Genomic DNA, 16262 nt, shown 5'->3' with positions numbered 1-16262 from the left:
ATTGGGATCAAATGCGGCTGAAAACCGTTCGATTTTGATTCGATTTTGACTATATAAGCAAAATTGAATAGAAAAATAGTCAAAACTGAACCATGTGTATGGGGATAAAGGCCCTTATTCTTCTCAAATGGGCAAAACCATGTGCACTGCAGGTGGGGCAGATGTAACTTGTGCAGAGAGATTTAGATTTGGGTGAGTTATTTTGTTTTTGTGCAAGGAAAAATACTGACTGCTTTATTTTAACACTACAATATAGATCTCACTTTAAGGTAAAACCGCACTGAAATCTAATTCTCTCTGCACAAGTTACATCTGCCCCACCTGCAGTGCACATGGTTTTGTCCATTTAAGAAAGATTTTGCCTTTGCAAGTGAACCAGATCAAAGGCCAAATTTTTGTCTAAACGGAATAGATAATTACATCTAATTAATGGCTTGTCCAGGCAAGCACTTTCTCATTGCCATCCAATTTAGTATGTCAGTAATATGGGATCCCATTGTGTGCTGAACATGCTGCCTATAGTCCCAACAGTCGGACAGTAATGAACGAAATAAAAGATGTTGCAAAAGGTGTTTAATTTAAATTATACCCATTATTGATTCCGGTTCAGCTTGTACAAATTGCAACTGTGCCTGTTGAATTCTTTACGGTTCATTGCATCCTATTCTTGTTTTCAAACTACAGTAGATAGAAAGGTTAATTTCTATAGCCCAGAATTGAACTTGCTCCGGTCGGCTGACTTCAGAAGTTTTATATAGCTCTGTACACATGGGGCGATATTAGACAGAATCGCTGGCTAAATCCTATGTGTTTTCAGGTCGATATCGCATGTGTTTTCAGGTGGATATCGCTAGGAGTGCGCTCCCGCATCCGGCCCTGTACTGGTCGCTGGTTGCAGAAGCATGCTCCTGTAATTGAGACTTTTCAGTGTTGTTTTGTGAGGTGAAATTAGTACATAGCTGCCTATCCTCCTGCATTCTGCAGGAGACTCCCTAAAAGAGCAGCAATCTCCCTCTCTCCCTCATTAGTCTAGCAATCTCCCTCATTTCACCTAGCCCGCATTATACTGTTACATTATTGGGGGAAAAAAAGAATGAGGGAGAGATCAATTTACATTGAATCATCAGCGCCATTTCTCAGCACTTTACCAAGTACAGTAGCTCTTACTAACTGCTTTGGGGCTCATCTACATTTGGATATAAGTAATTTTAAAAGATTCCTCTCAGATGTAGCAGTGCACACCCACGCTTCTAGGTTCCGCGTTCACAATCTCTTTTCACAATCTCTCCATATATGGAACTAGACACGCCCTTTGGGTAGAACATGACACGCCCCCTCAATGGAGCTCTGTGCAAAATTCTACTACCAACTGAAACTAGTTTTCAAAAGTAGGCAAGTATGAATTAGTAGGTCGCTGGAAAATATAATGTACTGTGCAATATGGTCGCTGAGCTATATATCGCTGAGTGAAAATAAGTCAAAATCGCTCAGCGGCCATATTGCATGGTGTGTACCCACCTTTATACATACTAAACTGCTGATATACTATTCCTAGGATAATATATTGTTGTATTTACACACTTTTTTGTATCCAGTATCAAATGCACAAGGTTGTATCTTTTTCGATCACTATAAATGATTCATTTAGATACATTTTACCTGCAGCAGCAGAATATGTCTCCAAAGCTATAGTGCCCTAGAGATGAATGTGTTAAATAGCCAGGAAAGTCCTATATATGGTGAGAGAGGAGGGGCTTGGTAGCGTACAGCTCTGGAGCGAATGCCTCTAGGTAATACATGCTGGATAGATTAACATAGATTAGCTTTATCCTGATAAATAGTGAGAATTTGCTTTTGTCTTATATAGGAGCTGTCAGACTGAAGAGACCGGTCATCATTACAGGAGGAAGGAGCTCGATCTTTTATCTGGGTTACGTTGTAATTAAATGGCTGATAAACAAATCAGGTAAATCATTGTGGAAGTGGACGGGTGATATCGGGGTGTTCTGTGTGTGATACAGTTGTGTGAATGACAGGCTGATGTTCTGTGTGGTCTTGGCCTCTGTTTCTGTGCGCGATAGACATTCTTAGTAGAGTAACTATATTCATACCTGGGGATGTGCCAGGAATGACCTCTCTGCATTCACAGTACCGCGCTCTGCAATGATATTATATTGCAGTATTTCAATGCCAGGGTACAGGACGGACTGTGAAAGTATTTGCACAGATTTCTCTGGATTAATGGCATTCACTTTCCTTACAGATAGGAGGGTTCAAGGTTCACAGTTCTTTGTTGTGAACCCTGTTATAAACCTGTGATATCTTCTCCATTCATACAGTCTCCAGAGAAAAGGTGAAACACATCCCTTTAAATTCCTTTATGTCACCATATTTTCACATTTGAGAGCTCTAAGGGCCATCAGAACCACAATCCGGTCACGTACTACCGGCAGGTTGGCTTATCATCAAACCTGCAAAGGCCTGAGAGGTATTGTGTATTAAATAGTAGGGCTAGCCACCAGGGCCGCCGAGAGGGGGGTGGAGCGGGTACTAATTACCCGGACCCGGGCTTGCTGGAGGTGCCTGGCGGGGGGCCCTGGTCTGCCCCCCCCCCACCACCACCTCCATCCCTCCTGGGCAGCAGCACACACCTCTACAGCACATGCTGTAGGTGTGTGCTGCTGCTGAGGGGGAGGGGGGAACAATAACTCCCCCCCCCCCACCAAGTGTTTTTTTTTTACCCACCGCTAAACATTTGTGGGTGTGGCCTAACTGCCGGAGGTGGCCACGCCTCCCACGATTAGGCCATGTCCCCAAAATGTTACCGGGTGCCCGGCATACCTCTCGGTTGCCCTGCTAGCCACACATACTGATATCATAGTCAGTATTTGCAGGGGATCAATGTTGCAGTTTGTAGCCAGTCCCCAACTTTACTGACATTGATGCTCATCAGATTATTTTGGGGCATGTTGTTTGGAAGGGTACAGGGTACTGTATAATGTGATAAAACAATCATGAGCTCGGACAGGCTTTACTGCGTGTGTGTGTGTGTGTGTATGTATGTGTGTGTGTGTGTCTGTGTGTGTGTGTCTGTGTGTGTGCCCACAGCTCAGCTTTTGTCTGTAATGAGATGCACAATGCTGGCGCCTCATCCCTGACAAACATTTCTCTATATGGACTAGCATTTGATCTGCGTGCCGGTGATTACTGCCCAATGCTTGTCATGAACAGAAGAACTATTCCATTTATCGCTAGAATTTGTACGCTTATAATCATGGCCCTCCTACCTCTTTGGGGTCAATGTTCTAAGCATTACAGAGATATAAAATAGATGGAGATTAAGGGCCAGATGTATCAAGCTTCAAAAAGTGGTAAAGTAGAGAGAGATAAACAGCCAACCAACCAGCTCATAACTGCAATGTTGCAGACTGGGTTTCAAAAATGACATGTAGAAGCTGATTGGCTGGTTGTTTATCACTCTCTACTTTATCACTCTTTTTGAAGCTTGATACAGGTTGACCTAATGCTTGTGTTGACCTAATGACCCTGTAGACCTAACCCCATGTCGACCTTCAGTCATGGCAACCTTGATGCATGTCGACCTTCAGTGGTCGACCTAATGACTGTCAACCTTGCTCTTGTCGACCCTATAAACCGTACCCATACGGTACTACGGTGTCCCCCAGTGTAATTAAAGGGGGTGTGGTTTCATTGGAAAAGCCCTCTTTTGTCCACAGTGCCTCTTAGCTGATTTGCCCCTTTGCGGTGCCAAGAGACTGGCAGAGCAGGCAGTGGTGTTGGTGCCACCGCGCTGTGTCCAGAACCACTGCTTATTACAGTACTGCGAAGAACTATAAAATAACCTACCGCTCCAAGCTGCCCTGGCTGCACTGCCGTAAGGACTTCTTGGAGCGGTGGTTTATTTTGGATGTATTCTGCTGTGAAGAAACCGTAAATAAACTACAGCTCCTTTTCCTTCTACAGTTTGCCCGCCAAGCTTCTGAATGGAGGAATAGCTGGACTCATTGGTGTTACCTGTGTCTTTCCAATTGACTTGGCCAAGACTCGACTACAAAACCAGCAAGATGGACAAAAAATGTACAAGAGCATGTAAGTGGGTTATTTCATGCTAATCAGATGTGCCCTCAGTTACTGCTGGGTTAGGTCTCACTCATGTTAGGGTCATCAAACTCAGATACAGCGAAAGAACCGATTAAAAACATAGTTATTTTATCAGCTTATTCCTGCATTGTGATTGGTCACGGCACTCCTACGGCGACGGGTACCATATTTCCTGTTCCTTGTCCCAATCAAGAACACTCAGTCTGTGTCAATAAAAATAGATTAAGACATTGGATGAAAAAACTGCTAATTTATCCATCAAGGCGGAACGACCTTACAGACGTAAACGTGTTACATGTGTACTCTGCACACACAGAATTATGTTACAGCTGCATGACAGCAAACAGCTCTTCTCGTTTTTCCTTCTAACTGGATATTGATTTTCATGCAAATGAAGATGTGGGGAAGAGGAATAATGTTTCTTTACCTCTCCGAGCTGCCGACCTCTGGGCTGTCCTTGGAGTTGTGAAGGAGAAGTCCTAGGATGCTGAAACAACACAATGCAAAACCTCAGATGCTGATCTTGCATAGAAATATAATACAAAGCAGAATATTAGCTCAGTTTACACAACTCTTGATTTACTAAGCAAAAAAAAAGGGCCAAGTGTAGACAGAAGCTAAAATATAAATGAGACGTTTCCATTTGTAATCAGTTATGCACTCCACTAATAAACGCACACATTAAATAGACATCGACATAGAAAAGTATCGGAGGCAGAAGAGTTTCCGCCCTCCCATTCTGAATATGGAATGCCGAACCAGGTGGGGAGTGTTCAATTAAATGCGTAAGGAGCAATGGGGCAGATGTATTAAGCTTTAAAAAGAGATTGGCTGGATGTTTATCTCTCTTTATCACCCTTGCATTTATCTCTTGTTAAGGCTTAATACATCTGCCCCTATAAGCCAAAGCGGCATTTCAACACCTGCACCAGCAAACCAATTTGCCCTTTACGCCCGGTTGGCAGAATCCCCCCATGATATGCACAGTTGCACAATAATACAGCCAATGTCTAAGCCTAGAAAGCCGGGTATACGGTACACCATAATAGATTGTGCAAACCTATTATGTTACATATATTATTCTGATGGGGATCATCATAAACATTATCATACACATTATATAGTGCGTACCCCCCATCCCTCATACCCGACTGTTGTTCATTGATTCATCCCATGTAATGTATTATCTGTCTCATGGGAGGATTCCATGGCATGTAATGGTACATTGCGCTGTCATACAGCAGATCGTGCAGTATGTATGGCAGTGCGATGTATCCTTACATCACCGCACCGTCACATGGTGTGTACCGTACCCAACTTACCCAAGGTTTAGTAAGGTAGTTCTTGATCATAATGAACTGCAAATGGAGAATGAGGCTCTGTAATACAGGTGTTTGTGTGCAGATTCCAATACAAGGCCCTAAATCTGGACAGTCGCCCCCATCGGACTTACAACCACATGGTGTAGGGGATCCCTCGTCATAAAGAATCTGTAGACATTTGTAATCACATCGAATGTAAATGTGAGCACTGATGCCAATGTCTCTGTCTATATATGTCACAGTTTGTAGAACAGAAATAAAAGACCTGCCTAGGGACATAGTATATAATATGATGATTTTCAAGCCAATGTTCCTCCTTTGGGCCTACCTGTCACCGGAGATGATTGAGTTTGAGGGTCATAAAATTGAGATCTTTTGTGACATTTCTCCGGACATTGGCAGATTCAGGAGATTATTTCTTTGCTGTCTGAAATCAAGATTTGATACAGCTGTCAGTCTAACAGTGATGGCTCTGAGTAATGGTACATTTCCCAAAGCATCATTGACTCACGGAGAGCTCATCGGAAGATGAATTATGTCAACAACAAACACTGTATGCCGCGGTATGGTCACATTGGCGTACCGATGCCGGATAAACCTTTATGTACCCCTTTTCTGTTTTACAAAAAGCAATTTGGCTGTCATATAATGGAGAGTAACATTATGTGCCCGGGGTTGCAGGAGGCTTGTGCCAGCACTCACATAAAGTTACAGGTTCATACAAAATACAGAGCAGCTGCCACAACCTGGATAAGTGTCCATACGTATTCAGTACTTGGTTTCACTGTAACCAGTTCTGGAAATGTAAAATTAGACAAATAAAAAAATCAAGTGGCGGCTGGGTAGTACCACAATGAAAGCACTGCTCTAAGCTGTGTTTGACTACTGCATACAGAACACAGTAAAATGTGTCCAGTTCTGGAGGCCATATCTCCAAAAGGATATAAAAACCTTAGTGACAGTATAAGAAGGGCAACTAAAATGGTGCATGGCCTACATCACAAAATGTACCTGGAAGGACTGAAAAAAAAAGTTAATATGTATAGTTTGGAGCAGAGAATGGAAAGGAGGGGGGAGGGGCATGATAGAAACGTTCACATTTATCAAGGGTTTTAACAAGGTACAGGTGGGAGACATTCTCCGAAGAGAAGTATTAGAGCACAAGGACATGCACTGAGACGGGAGGGAGGGAGGTTTAGGGGAAATCTGAGGAAATATTACCTCACAGAAAGGGTAGTGGACAGGTGGAATAGCCTCCCTTCAGAGGTGGTAGAGGCTGAGGCAGTCGAACAATTTAAACATGCATGACGTTGGCAGCGTTCCAGAGGCCTGTCAGCCCCATTTTCTGGGTGTAATTAAGCCACTGGCTGCATCCTAGTTGTCAGCATCACTGGTCCTGGCAGCGTGCTATCACCGGACATCCCATGTAACCTGAGGGTTGCTCAGATGTCCAATGTTCACGCAGTTCATCTGTTGCTGTGTGTTCGGACTCAGCTGCAGATCACAGAAGCTGGCAGTGGGTGGCTTTTTACTAAAGACGTCCCCTGTGGCTTATACATATATTAGCGCAGCTGCTGTGTGCTAAGGCTCAGCCGCTTTGCTATAGCGCCCATCTCTGTATCTGTGCAGCCTCATCATCTAGGAATTGCTTAAGGTTTGGACTGACACTAATGTTGCTACTGTACATCTGTGGCGTTCCCTCTATATATACTGACCCTTAAACTGAAAGAATGTATTTATGTGACCTTTGGATTTGCTTGGCACACCGAGAGTATTTCATATTCCGGAATCATACTATCTGGATGTTATGTTTGTGTGTCCTCCGATAATTACCCTAATATCCTTAGTTAACTGAGGCCTCTCCTTGAAGAGTTGTCACGTTGCCACTTTTTGTGCCTGGGATAGATAATGGTAGTTAATAGGATGATACTTTCTGAGCTTGGGAACCTTACAGCCTGTCTCAGCTCCATGGCATTTTGACAAAGAGGGCTATTCACACCTGATCACAGGGCTGCTAATATGTAGAGCCTTGGGATCTGGTCGTCGCCGCCCGGTGAAATCCTTCCCTGTGAAAGGCTTGCCAAAATATTGCAGCCCTGCAGATCCATTTGCAACCTCTCACCATTGAATGATTTCTCCAGTGTGTGCAGTCTGTACATAACCCAGGACCTACTGCACCAGTGCGACAGAAACAGACTGATCAGGGCCGGAGCCCACCCTTCCTGAAAACACCTGGGCGCACTTGCGTTTTCCCTGACACTCCCATAAAACAGCTGGTTACCACCCACAAATGCCAGCTTCCTGCCAATCAACTAGCGCACAGTCAGCAATTACAAATTATTGGATGGCCTTGTGCATGCGTACTGTTAGCCACAAGCACCAACTAATATTGGTTGGCCTGTGAATTAGCTGTTACTGATCCCTACATGTGCTCTTAGCTGATACTGATCCCTACGTATGCTCTTAGCTGTTATTGATCCCTACATTTGCTCTTAGCTGTTACTGATCCCTATGTGTGCTCTTAGCTGTTACTGATCCCTACGTGTGCTCTTAGCTGTTACTGTGATCCCTACATGTGCTTTTAGCTGTTACTGATCCCTATGTGTGCTCTTAGCTGTTACTGATCCCTACGTGTGCTCTTAGCTGTTATTGATCCCTACGTGTGCTCTTAGCTGTTATTGATCCTTACGTGTGCTCTTAGCTGTTAATCATCCCTACGTGTGCTCTTAGCTTTTACTGATCCCTATGTGTGCTCTTAGCTGTTACTGATCTCTATGTGTGCTCTTAGCTGTTACTGATCTCTATGTGTGCTCTTAGCTGTTACTCATCCCTACGTGTGCTGTTAGCTGTTACTCATCCCTACGTGTGCTCTTAGCTGTTACTGATCCCTACGTGTGCTCTTAGCTGTTACTCATCCCTACGTGTGCTCTTAGCTGTTATTGATCCAACGTGTGCTCTTAGCTGTTACTGATCTCTATGTGTGTTGGTTCTACTCTATCTGTTTCCCTTAAAGTCTTCACACTAATGTTCCTATTTTGGAAGAAAATATAAAATATGTGCAGCTAAGATTATTATTTTTTTTCTTACAGGTCAGACTGCCTTATTAAAATTATACGCTCAGAAGGTTACTTTGGCATGTATAGAGGTATGTAATAAAAGAACAACCCTCCAAAAAATAATATACCGTTACACACAAACACAATAACCTGTGCAAACACATATTGGCCCTCATTCTAGTTTAATCGGTAACCGGCATGTTAGCACGGGTGACCGATGTTTAAGGTCGGCTCATGCGCATATTATTATATGCCCATGTGCAGGGCATAGTTACCTACCCTCCTGCATTCCGCAGGAGACTCTCTGAAATAGCAGCAATCTCCCTCTCTCCCTCATTAGTCTAGCAATCTCCCTCATTTCACCTAGCCCACATTACACTGTTATGTTTTTTGGAAAAAAAGTAATGAGAGACAGATACATTTACATTGAATCATCAGCGCCATTTCCCAGCACTTTAACAAGTATAGTAGCTGTTAGTAACGGCTTTGGGGGCTTATCTACATTTGGATATTTAATTTTAAAAGATTCCTCTCAGATGTAGCAGCACACACTTATGATTCTAGGTGCCACGTTCACAATCTTTTTTCTCCATATATGGATCTAGACACGCCCTTTGGGTGGAGCATGACACACTCTCTTAATGGGGCACTTTGCAAAACTCTACTACCAAACATAATCTCCCTGAAACTAGTTTTCAAAAGTAGGCAAGTATGGTGCAGGGTTTCTGTGCGGGTGCCTTCGCCAACTTGTGTAGTCACCGTGGTGCTTGCACAGGCGGGCAGGATTCGTTTGCTGCATTTCATGGGCATACCCACTAAAATGCTACCGCACTGCCCAGGTGCCCCCATGTGACCACGGGAACATGCCTTCTGGGGGCAGCCCACTTCTCGGACCAGGACGCCGCAGGATTAAGCCAGCCCACTTACTGATGGTCGGCAAATGGCAGTTGATGCAAAGCATCCATTCGCAGTGCGGAGGGGTCATTCGCAAACTTATGGTGGTGGGCATTTGACCGCCCCCGGCGGGCGGCGTTAGGAGGCTCACTAAACAGCGAAATACTGCTGCTTAGCGAGTCAACCAGAATGACCCCCATTGTCCCAATCAAACACCGCAATTCAGATTTCTGTATCGACTTAATAAAATTGTGTTTTCCAGTAATTATAAATATTGCACAGCAGGTACAGGTCTTGCTATAGAAGAAGCTTCAGCGGTTACTCTAAGGGGTTAATTGTTTGTGTCTCTGCAGGTGCGGCTGTTAATTTAACCCTTGTGACACCAGAGAAGGCTATTAAGTTAGCAGCGAATGATTTCTTCAGGCAAGCCCTTTCCAAAGACGGGTGAGTGGAGACGTCTTTCGATAAATGTAACATGGTAAAATGTAGCCTTGGCCGCTAAGGGCCAGGCTCTGAGATGCACACTCACAGTTCCACATGCAGGCGCGTTCCTCACGGCCCATTTTGCATAGTATGTATTGTATGCGATCCCAGCCATGCCTGCCTGGCTTGGCTGCAATGCGACATATTGCTCATGCAGCCAGTGCGATCCTCAGGCTCCAATGCGGTGCGCACGGGACCACACATCACATCGTCAAATGCAGGCGATTTGGTCACTTTTTATGCTATTTATCGCCGCAGTTGCATGAAAAGTAACCAAATTGCATGTACAACGCCCTAGTGTATAGGCGCCTTTAGGTGTATAAGGAAGGATGGGACAGTTGTGCAGTGTAATAGTAGGTACACACGGTGCAATTTTGGCTATCAATTATGACCGTATAGTCAAAATCGATAGCAAATTAGTCAAAATCGCACTGTGTTTGGTGCGGCCATGCGGCATTGAAATCTAAAGTAGAAATAAACTGTGCAGTCCAGTCTACTTCTACTATCTTGGAACGAGGGCCATGCTGCTCAATGCAGCTTGGCCCCGCTCCTCCACCCCCGCCGTCCCTCCTTCCCTGCCTGAGAGAGGACAGTTATGTAGTGTAAGGTGTGAGCAGTGAAATATTGCGCTCATTATCTTCTGCACCTAACTCTCAATCGTGCAGAACATCTCACTCAGATCTTACCTTCTTATTAACTGCTGTGGCAGAAATATATCGAAGCTTCTGCCAATATCTATCTGCACTAACCTCCTGCTTTCACTGCCAATACCCAGCAGCACTCAGACAAAGCCCCGTCTTCACTGCAGAAACCCCAGCAGCACTGAGACAGACACACTGCCACTCTGTATTCACTGCCAATACCCAGCAGCACTCAGACAAAGCCCCGTCTTCACTGCAGACACCCCAGCAGCACTGAGACAGACACACTGCCACTCTGTATTCACTGCCAATGCCCAGCAGCACACAGACACACAAACTCATCACCCTACATTCACTGGTAACACCCCAGCAGCACTCAGACACACGCACTCATCGTCCTACATTCACTGGTAACACCCCAGCAGCACTCAGACACATGCACTCATCACCCTACATTCACTGCCAATACCCAGCAGCACTCAGACACACGCACTCATCACCCTACATTCACTGGTAACACCCCAGCAGCACTCAGACACATGCACTCATCACCCTACATTCACTGGTAACACCCCAGCAGCACTCAGACACATGCACTCATCACCCTACATTCACTGGTAACACCCCAGCAGCACTCAGACACACGCACTCACTCATCGTCCTACATTCACTGGTAACACCCCAGCAGCACTCAGACACACGCTCCCATCACCCTACATTCACTGGTAACACCCCAGCAGCACTCAGACACACGCACTCATCACCCTACATTCACTGCCAATACCCAGCAGCACTCAGACACATGCACTCATCACCCTACATTCACTGCCAATACCCAGCAGCACTCAGACACATGCACTCATCACCCTACATTCACTGTCAATACCCAGCAGCACTCAGACACACGCACTCATCACCCTACATTCACTGGTAACACCCCAGCAGCACTCAGACACATGCACTCATCACCCTACATTCACTGCCAATACCCAGCAGCACTCAGACACATGCACTCATCACCCTACTTTCACTGGTAACACCCCAGCAGCACTCAGACACATGCACTCATCACCCTACTTTCACTGGTAACACCCCAGCAGCACTCAGACACACGCACTCACTCATCGTCCTACATTTACTGGTAACACCCCAGCAGCATTCAGACACACGCACTTATCATCCTACATTCACTTGTAACACCCCAGCAGCACTCAGACACATGCACTCATCGTCCTACATTCACTGGTAACACCCCAGCAGCATTTAGACACACGCACTCATCATCCTACATTCACTGGTAACACCCCAGCAGCACTCAGACACATGCACTCATCGCCCTACATTCACTACAGACACCCCAGCAGCACTCAGACAGACACACAACCTCTCTGCATTCACTGCCAACACCCAGCAGCACTCAGACTCATGCACTCATCGCTTCCGGGACAGACCGGTGTCCTAATCCCAGGTACGACCCAGCATTTGCAGTCTGAAAGCAGCAGAATTGTTGCTGATCAGATTCTTACGTTCTGGCTATCTGCTGATCCCACTGCAACAACGAGTCCTGCAGGTGAGAGGGGGAAGAGCCAACAAATGAGGAAGGATCAGTTCGCTCCAGCTTCTGTCTCTTTTATGTACATGGGTACAGTGCCCATGCTATAGATCCATCCCCAGGCTGGGACAGGACTCTGGGTTGTGTGCCCTGTGAGAGGGAGGACCATGGCACACCCCTGGTCTCCCTCCTTATTCTTATCTGGGCCTCATAAAGCAGACTCTGGAGCATTGGGGGAGGACATGGTGCCCCCCCTGTACTTTGTTGTGCCTTGCTTGCTCTTACTCCTGTATTTCTACCCCTGCCTCACATATCTCTGAATTGTGTACCCTTTGTATAAGATCAAGAAAGATTGGCTAGAGCACATGTCTAATGCAAAGTACAGCAAGAAGAGAGAGGTCAGACATTCAGCGTACGGTGCAGCACAGAGAGAGACATATCTGGTGACCAGGTTATTTACTGAATTGAGAGAAAAGAAAAAGTAAAAATGTACAGAAAGAAAAGAGAGAATAAGAATACAACCATCATTGCTCTGCCTACCGTGGCATTGAATGAATAGGTGGCGCTGCTATGGGATCTACCTGTATGTTTTTGAGCGAGTTTGCCACCTGATGTTCACATACAGTATTACACTCATAAACTTCAGTGTTTTTTAACACTTCTCAGACTGACTGCTTTTTGCTAAATTATATTATTCAATAATGAACAAAAAGCATGAAATAGTATATTCAAATAGTAGCAAGCCTAATGGCGGCATATGAGCACATTCACTCGTGCAGCAAGCCCCTAAATGTATCTACCCAAAAGGCTTTTAGGGGTATATTTACTAGTGTAGGTTATTGAAGAGGAGGTGTTGCTCAAAGCATCCAATCAGATTCTACTTATCATTTATGTAGCTCCTTGTAGAACATAGGAAGAATGTGATTGGAGGTTATAAGCAACTTCTCCACTGGATCCCGCATTTTAGTGTTTAAGGGGTAATTCACACCTGATTGCACAGCTGCGAACCCGCAGCAGCCAGCGTTCAGTTAAACCGCCTGCACCAGTGAAATCCCAACTTGCATATTAATTTGCTTACATGTCCTTAATAACAGGCATTGTCATTGCTGGCTCCTCATATCCTGAGACTTATGGCCCCCATACATCATTAATCACACTTAATTGCTGATGTATGGGGCACATAACGTCACAAACCATCCCCTAAAACAGCTTGGCACATGTTTCTCCGTCGCTCCCAGCGTTTTTGCCGGCATGCCCAGCGGTTTTGACGGCACTCTCAGCGTTTTTGACTGCACAGCCAGATTTTTTCTTGCCACAAAAAAAAGGACGGTTTCCACTCCCACATGCCCATTCCCTGTCAATCACATTGCGAACAGCCTGTGAACAGGAATAGTTCCAAGAGTTCATCGCAGTATGGCCTTGCGCATGCGTACTGTGAGCCATACGCATATGCATTGTATTGATAATCACCCGCTGTGCGAATTAGCAGCAATGCGATCAGGTCTGAATCAGGGCCTTAGTGCTGAAAGCAAATTAATTATATAGGAAAACGTATTAGTACAAAATGATACAAAGGTAAAGTGATGGCAAGTGCGGCTGTTCAGTACCTGCTTGGTTCAAAGTATTTCTCCTGAAAATCCAAAAAAGACAAGTGTCACCCAGAACAGTGCATGCAATGTGTGCCAACAGCAAAGTTCTCTATTACACTGAGGTGACTTTGGAGGCCATTCTGGTTGGCTCGCTAAGCAGCGGTAGTTTGCTGCTTAGTGAGCCCTCTAACGCATACCCACCGCTCTGCTGACTAGACTTGTGACATCTTGCTCTGAGAACTGGGGGGCGCAGGGGGGGGGGGGGCAGCTGACTTCCTATGATGTCAGCCGTCCACCCCCGCAAGGCAGGTGCCCACCCGCGTTCCCATGGGGATTTCCAGCGTTTTCCTGGATGCACGCATGCAAACGCCCCCTGCACGCCTCCATTCTGCCCCCTCCCCCGTGCGCCTGCGCAGTGCTTCAACATCGGTCCTAGGAGGCCACCTCTCCTTTCCTTTTACAGCAGAAAGCAGCATTATAATTTGCACTGCCCATACAGCATGTCAATAGCGGTGTTGCTTTAAATTAGGGGATTTACAGAAACATTAATAAAGGAACTAGACTGTCACCACCTTCAGATAAAACTAATGCGGATCATACATCTACGGCAAAGTGTCGAGGGAATTAGCAAGAAAAATAGCATGTTAAAGATTTTGCTGCTAATTTTTGGTCTGAATCGGTAAATCGAGGATTTACATGTTTGCTTTCCTTGTTCCCCCGACCAGGTATTGGGGAATTGCCCCTACGGGCAGCTGCCCAATGTATGAGCTCCGTAGAGCTCCATTTTCTTGGGTTTTCAGTTTTCATAAAAAAGTTGCATGTAACCTTGTACAGAAATATTACTGGGTAATCATAAAGCTTGCGAGCAGGGCCCTCCTACCTCTATGTCGGTTTGTTACTACCCAGTTTGTTTCATCACTGTTTCCAATTGTTAAATGCAATGGAATATGCTGCGCTATATGAGAAACAGACTATAAATAAAATAACTATAGGAAAATACAAGCACATTGCAGGCAACATGTTGTGGCAGCAGAGAATATAGGACACTTGAGGCATAAGAGGATTACTTGTGATGTTAGTGCGTGTGTGGGCGGACAAATCTTTTTAACAGTTATAAAATGGTACTTTGCCCTATATATTGTTTTCTTGTTCCATTATTTTTTTTTAAGAAAAAAAACACATAATTTTTTTCTTTGGTTTTTCATTATAAAATATTAAATTACGCCTATAAAAAAGTGAAGACGAGTTATCTCCTTTTTCATTCCATATTTTGTATCATTTATATTACTGAAATACTACTCTAATACATTATTTTATATTTAGTAGTAAATAATCATGTTTTATATTCGGTTCAGTCACATGGCTGATTTATACCATAAGAATGGCAAAGACATTTATTTATTAACAATGTCCTATATAGCGTACACATATTCCACTGCACTTTACACAGAATATTTGACATCAATTCCTGCTACAGTGAAGCTTACAATCTATATACATGTACACATTCTTGGGTTAATTTTGTTGGGAGACAATTAGCCTACCATTATATTTTTGAATTGTGGGAGGAAACCGGAGTACCCAGAGGAAACCCACGCAAGTACAGGGAGAATATACAAACCCTGCACAGTTAGGGCCATGGTGGGTATTGAACCCATGACCTCAGAGCTGTGAGGCAGTAATGCTAACCATTACACCATCCGTACTGCCCAATGTGCATACCAGTCACTGCTACAGAATGATTTTCTATTTGGTCGCACCATGATTTCTAGTTACACTAAATAAATTCACATTTTTTTATAGCTTTGGAAAATGTTGTGTAAACAAAAAATTACTTATTTTCAAAAATGATTTCCCTAAACAACAATCAATTTGGAAAATATACTATATATTACAATGTTCTAACTATTTAGCAGCAAATGATGTCTTATTGATTTCCCTGCTTTGCATGACCAATTAGACAGAGCAAGCTACAGAATTGTCGCACAGATTGGGCAGCCACCTGCTGCAAAATAGCAAGTATGAGCTGTTCCATTAATCAAGCACGCTGAGAATAGATCCTGGCCCGCTTCCTTGTGGAGAAACACACATAATATCACAATGAGTCAGCCCATAAACGCCTTACAGTATCTACCATAAGCATACTTTGGACAAACTACATGCCTTTAGGGGTTTCTTTACGATTTAGTATCAGTAAAGTAACCTTTTTATCGCCAAATCGACACAATAAAAAAATGAATTTACAGTATCATGATTCACTAAGCCCGTTATGTGTGGATTTTAAGTAGCATACACATCTTTGCCTCTTTTCTATGCAATCTATCTAGATTTCTTAAGCTGTGTACACACGGGGGCGATAGGGGCTAAAATCGCTCGAAATATGGTCACTGGCAACCATATTGCCAGCGATTGGAGTGCGCACCAGCGATAAATCGCCGGGTGCGCGCTCCCATTTTTAGCCCCCTTATGATTGCTGGTCGCAGGAGCTAGCTGATTACCTCTGCTGCTCCCCCGGCAGAGGTTCCCTTTCATCAGCGACCATCTCTTGTCGCTGATGAAAAGGAGAAACTGAGCAATATATCTCCCCCCGTGTGTACGGGGCT

The 16262-nt window shown here is 44.5% G+C and overlaps 1 protein-coding gene and 1 long non-coding RNA gene across 2 annotated transcripts in view; one reads left to right on the top strand and one right to left on the bottom strand.

Annotated features, from left to right (window-relative positions):
- Positions 1–5868, bottom strand: part of LOC146046185 (uncharacterized) — a 74106-nt gene extending 68238 nt beyond the window's left edge. Inside the window, exons 1-2 of the long non-coding RNA XR_014465779.1 lie at positions 5773–5868; positions 4550–4609 (exon numbers count right to left, since the gene is read on the bottom strand). This is a non-coding gene — a long non-coding RNA (uncharacterized LOC146046185). The remainder of the gene's footprint in view (positions 1–4549; positions 4610–5772) is intronic.
- Positions 1–16262, top strand: part of SLC25A22 (solute carrier family 25 member 22) — a 62097-nt gene that overhangs the window by 27812 nt on the left and 18023 nt on the right. Inside the window, exons 2-5 of the mRNA XM_083165402.1 lie at positions 1868–1966; positions 3985–4110; positions 8534–8589; positions 9748–9838. Coding sequence (XP_083021528.1) covers positions 1947–1966; positions 3985–4110; positions 8534–8589; positions 9748–9838 — 293 coding nt within the window. The 5' untranslated portion in view covers positions 1868–1946. The remainder of the gene's footprint in view (positions 1–1867; positions 1967–3984; positions 4111–8533; positions 8590–9747; positions 9839–16262) is intronic.

Source organism: Crinia signifera, chromosome 11, assembly GCF_055691185.1.
Source record: "Crinia signifera chromosome 11, ASM5569118v1, whole genome shotgun sequence".
NCBI classification, from domain to species: Eukaryota; Metazoa; Chordata; class Amphibia; order Anura; family Myobatrachidae; genus Crinia; species Crinia signifera.
The sequence above is the reverse complement of the archived record's forward strand: the minus strand, read 5'-3'. Positions and strand labels throughout refer to the sequence as shown.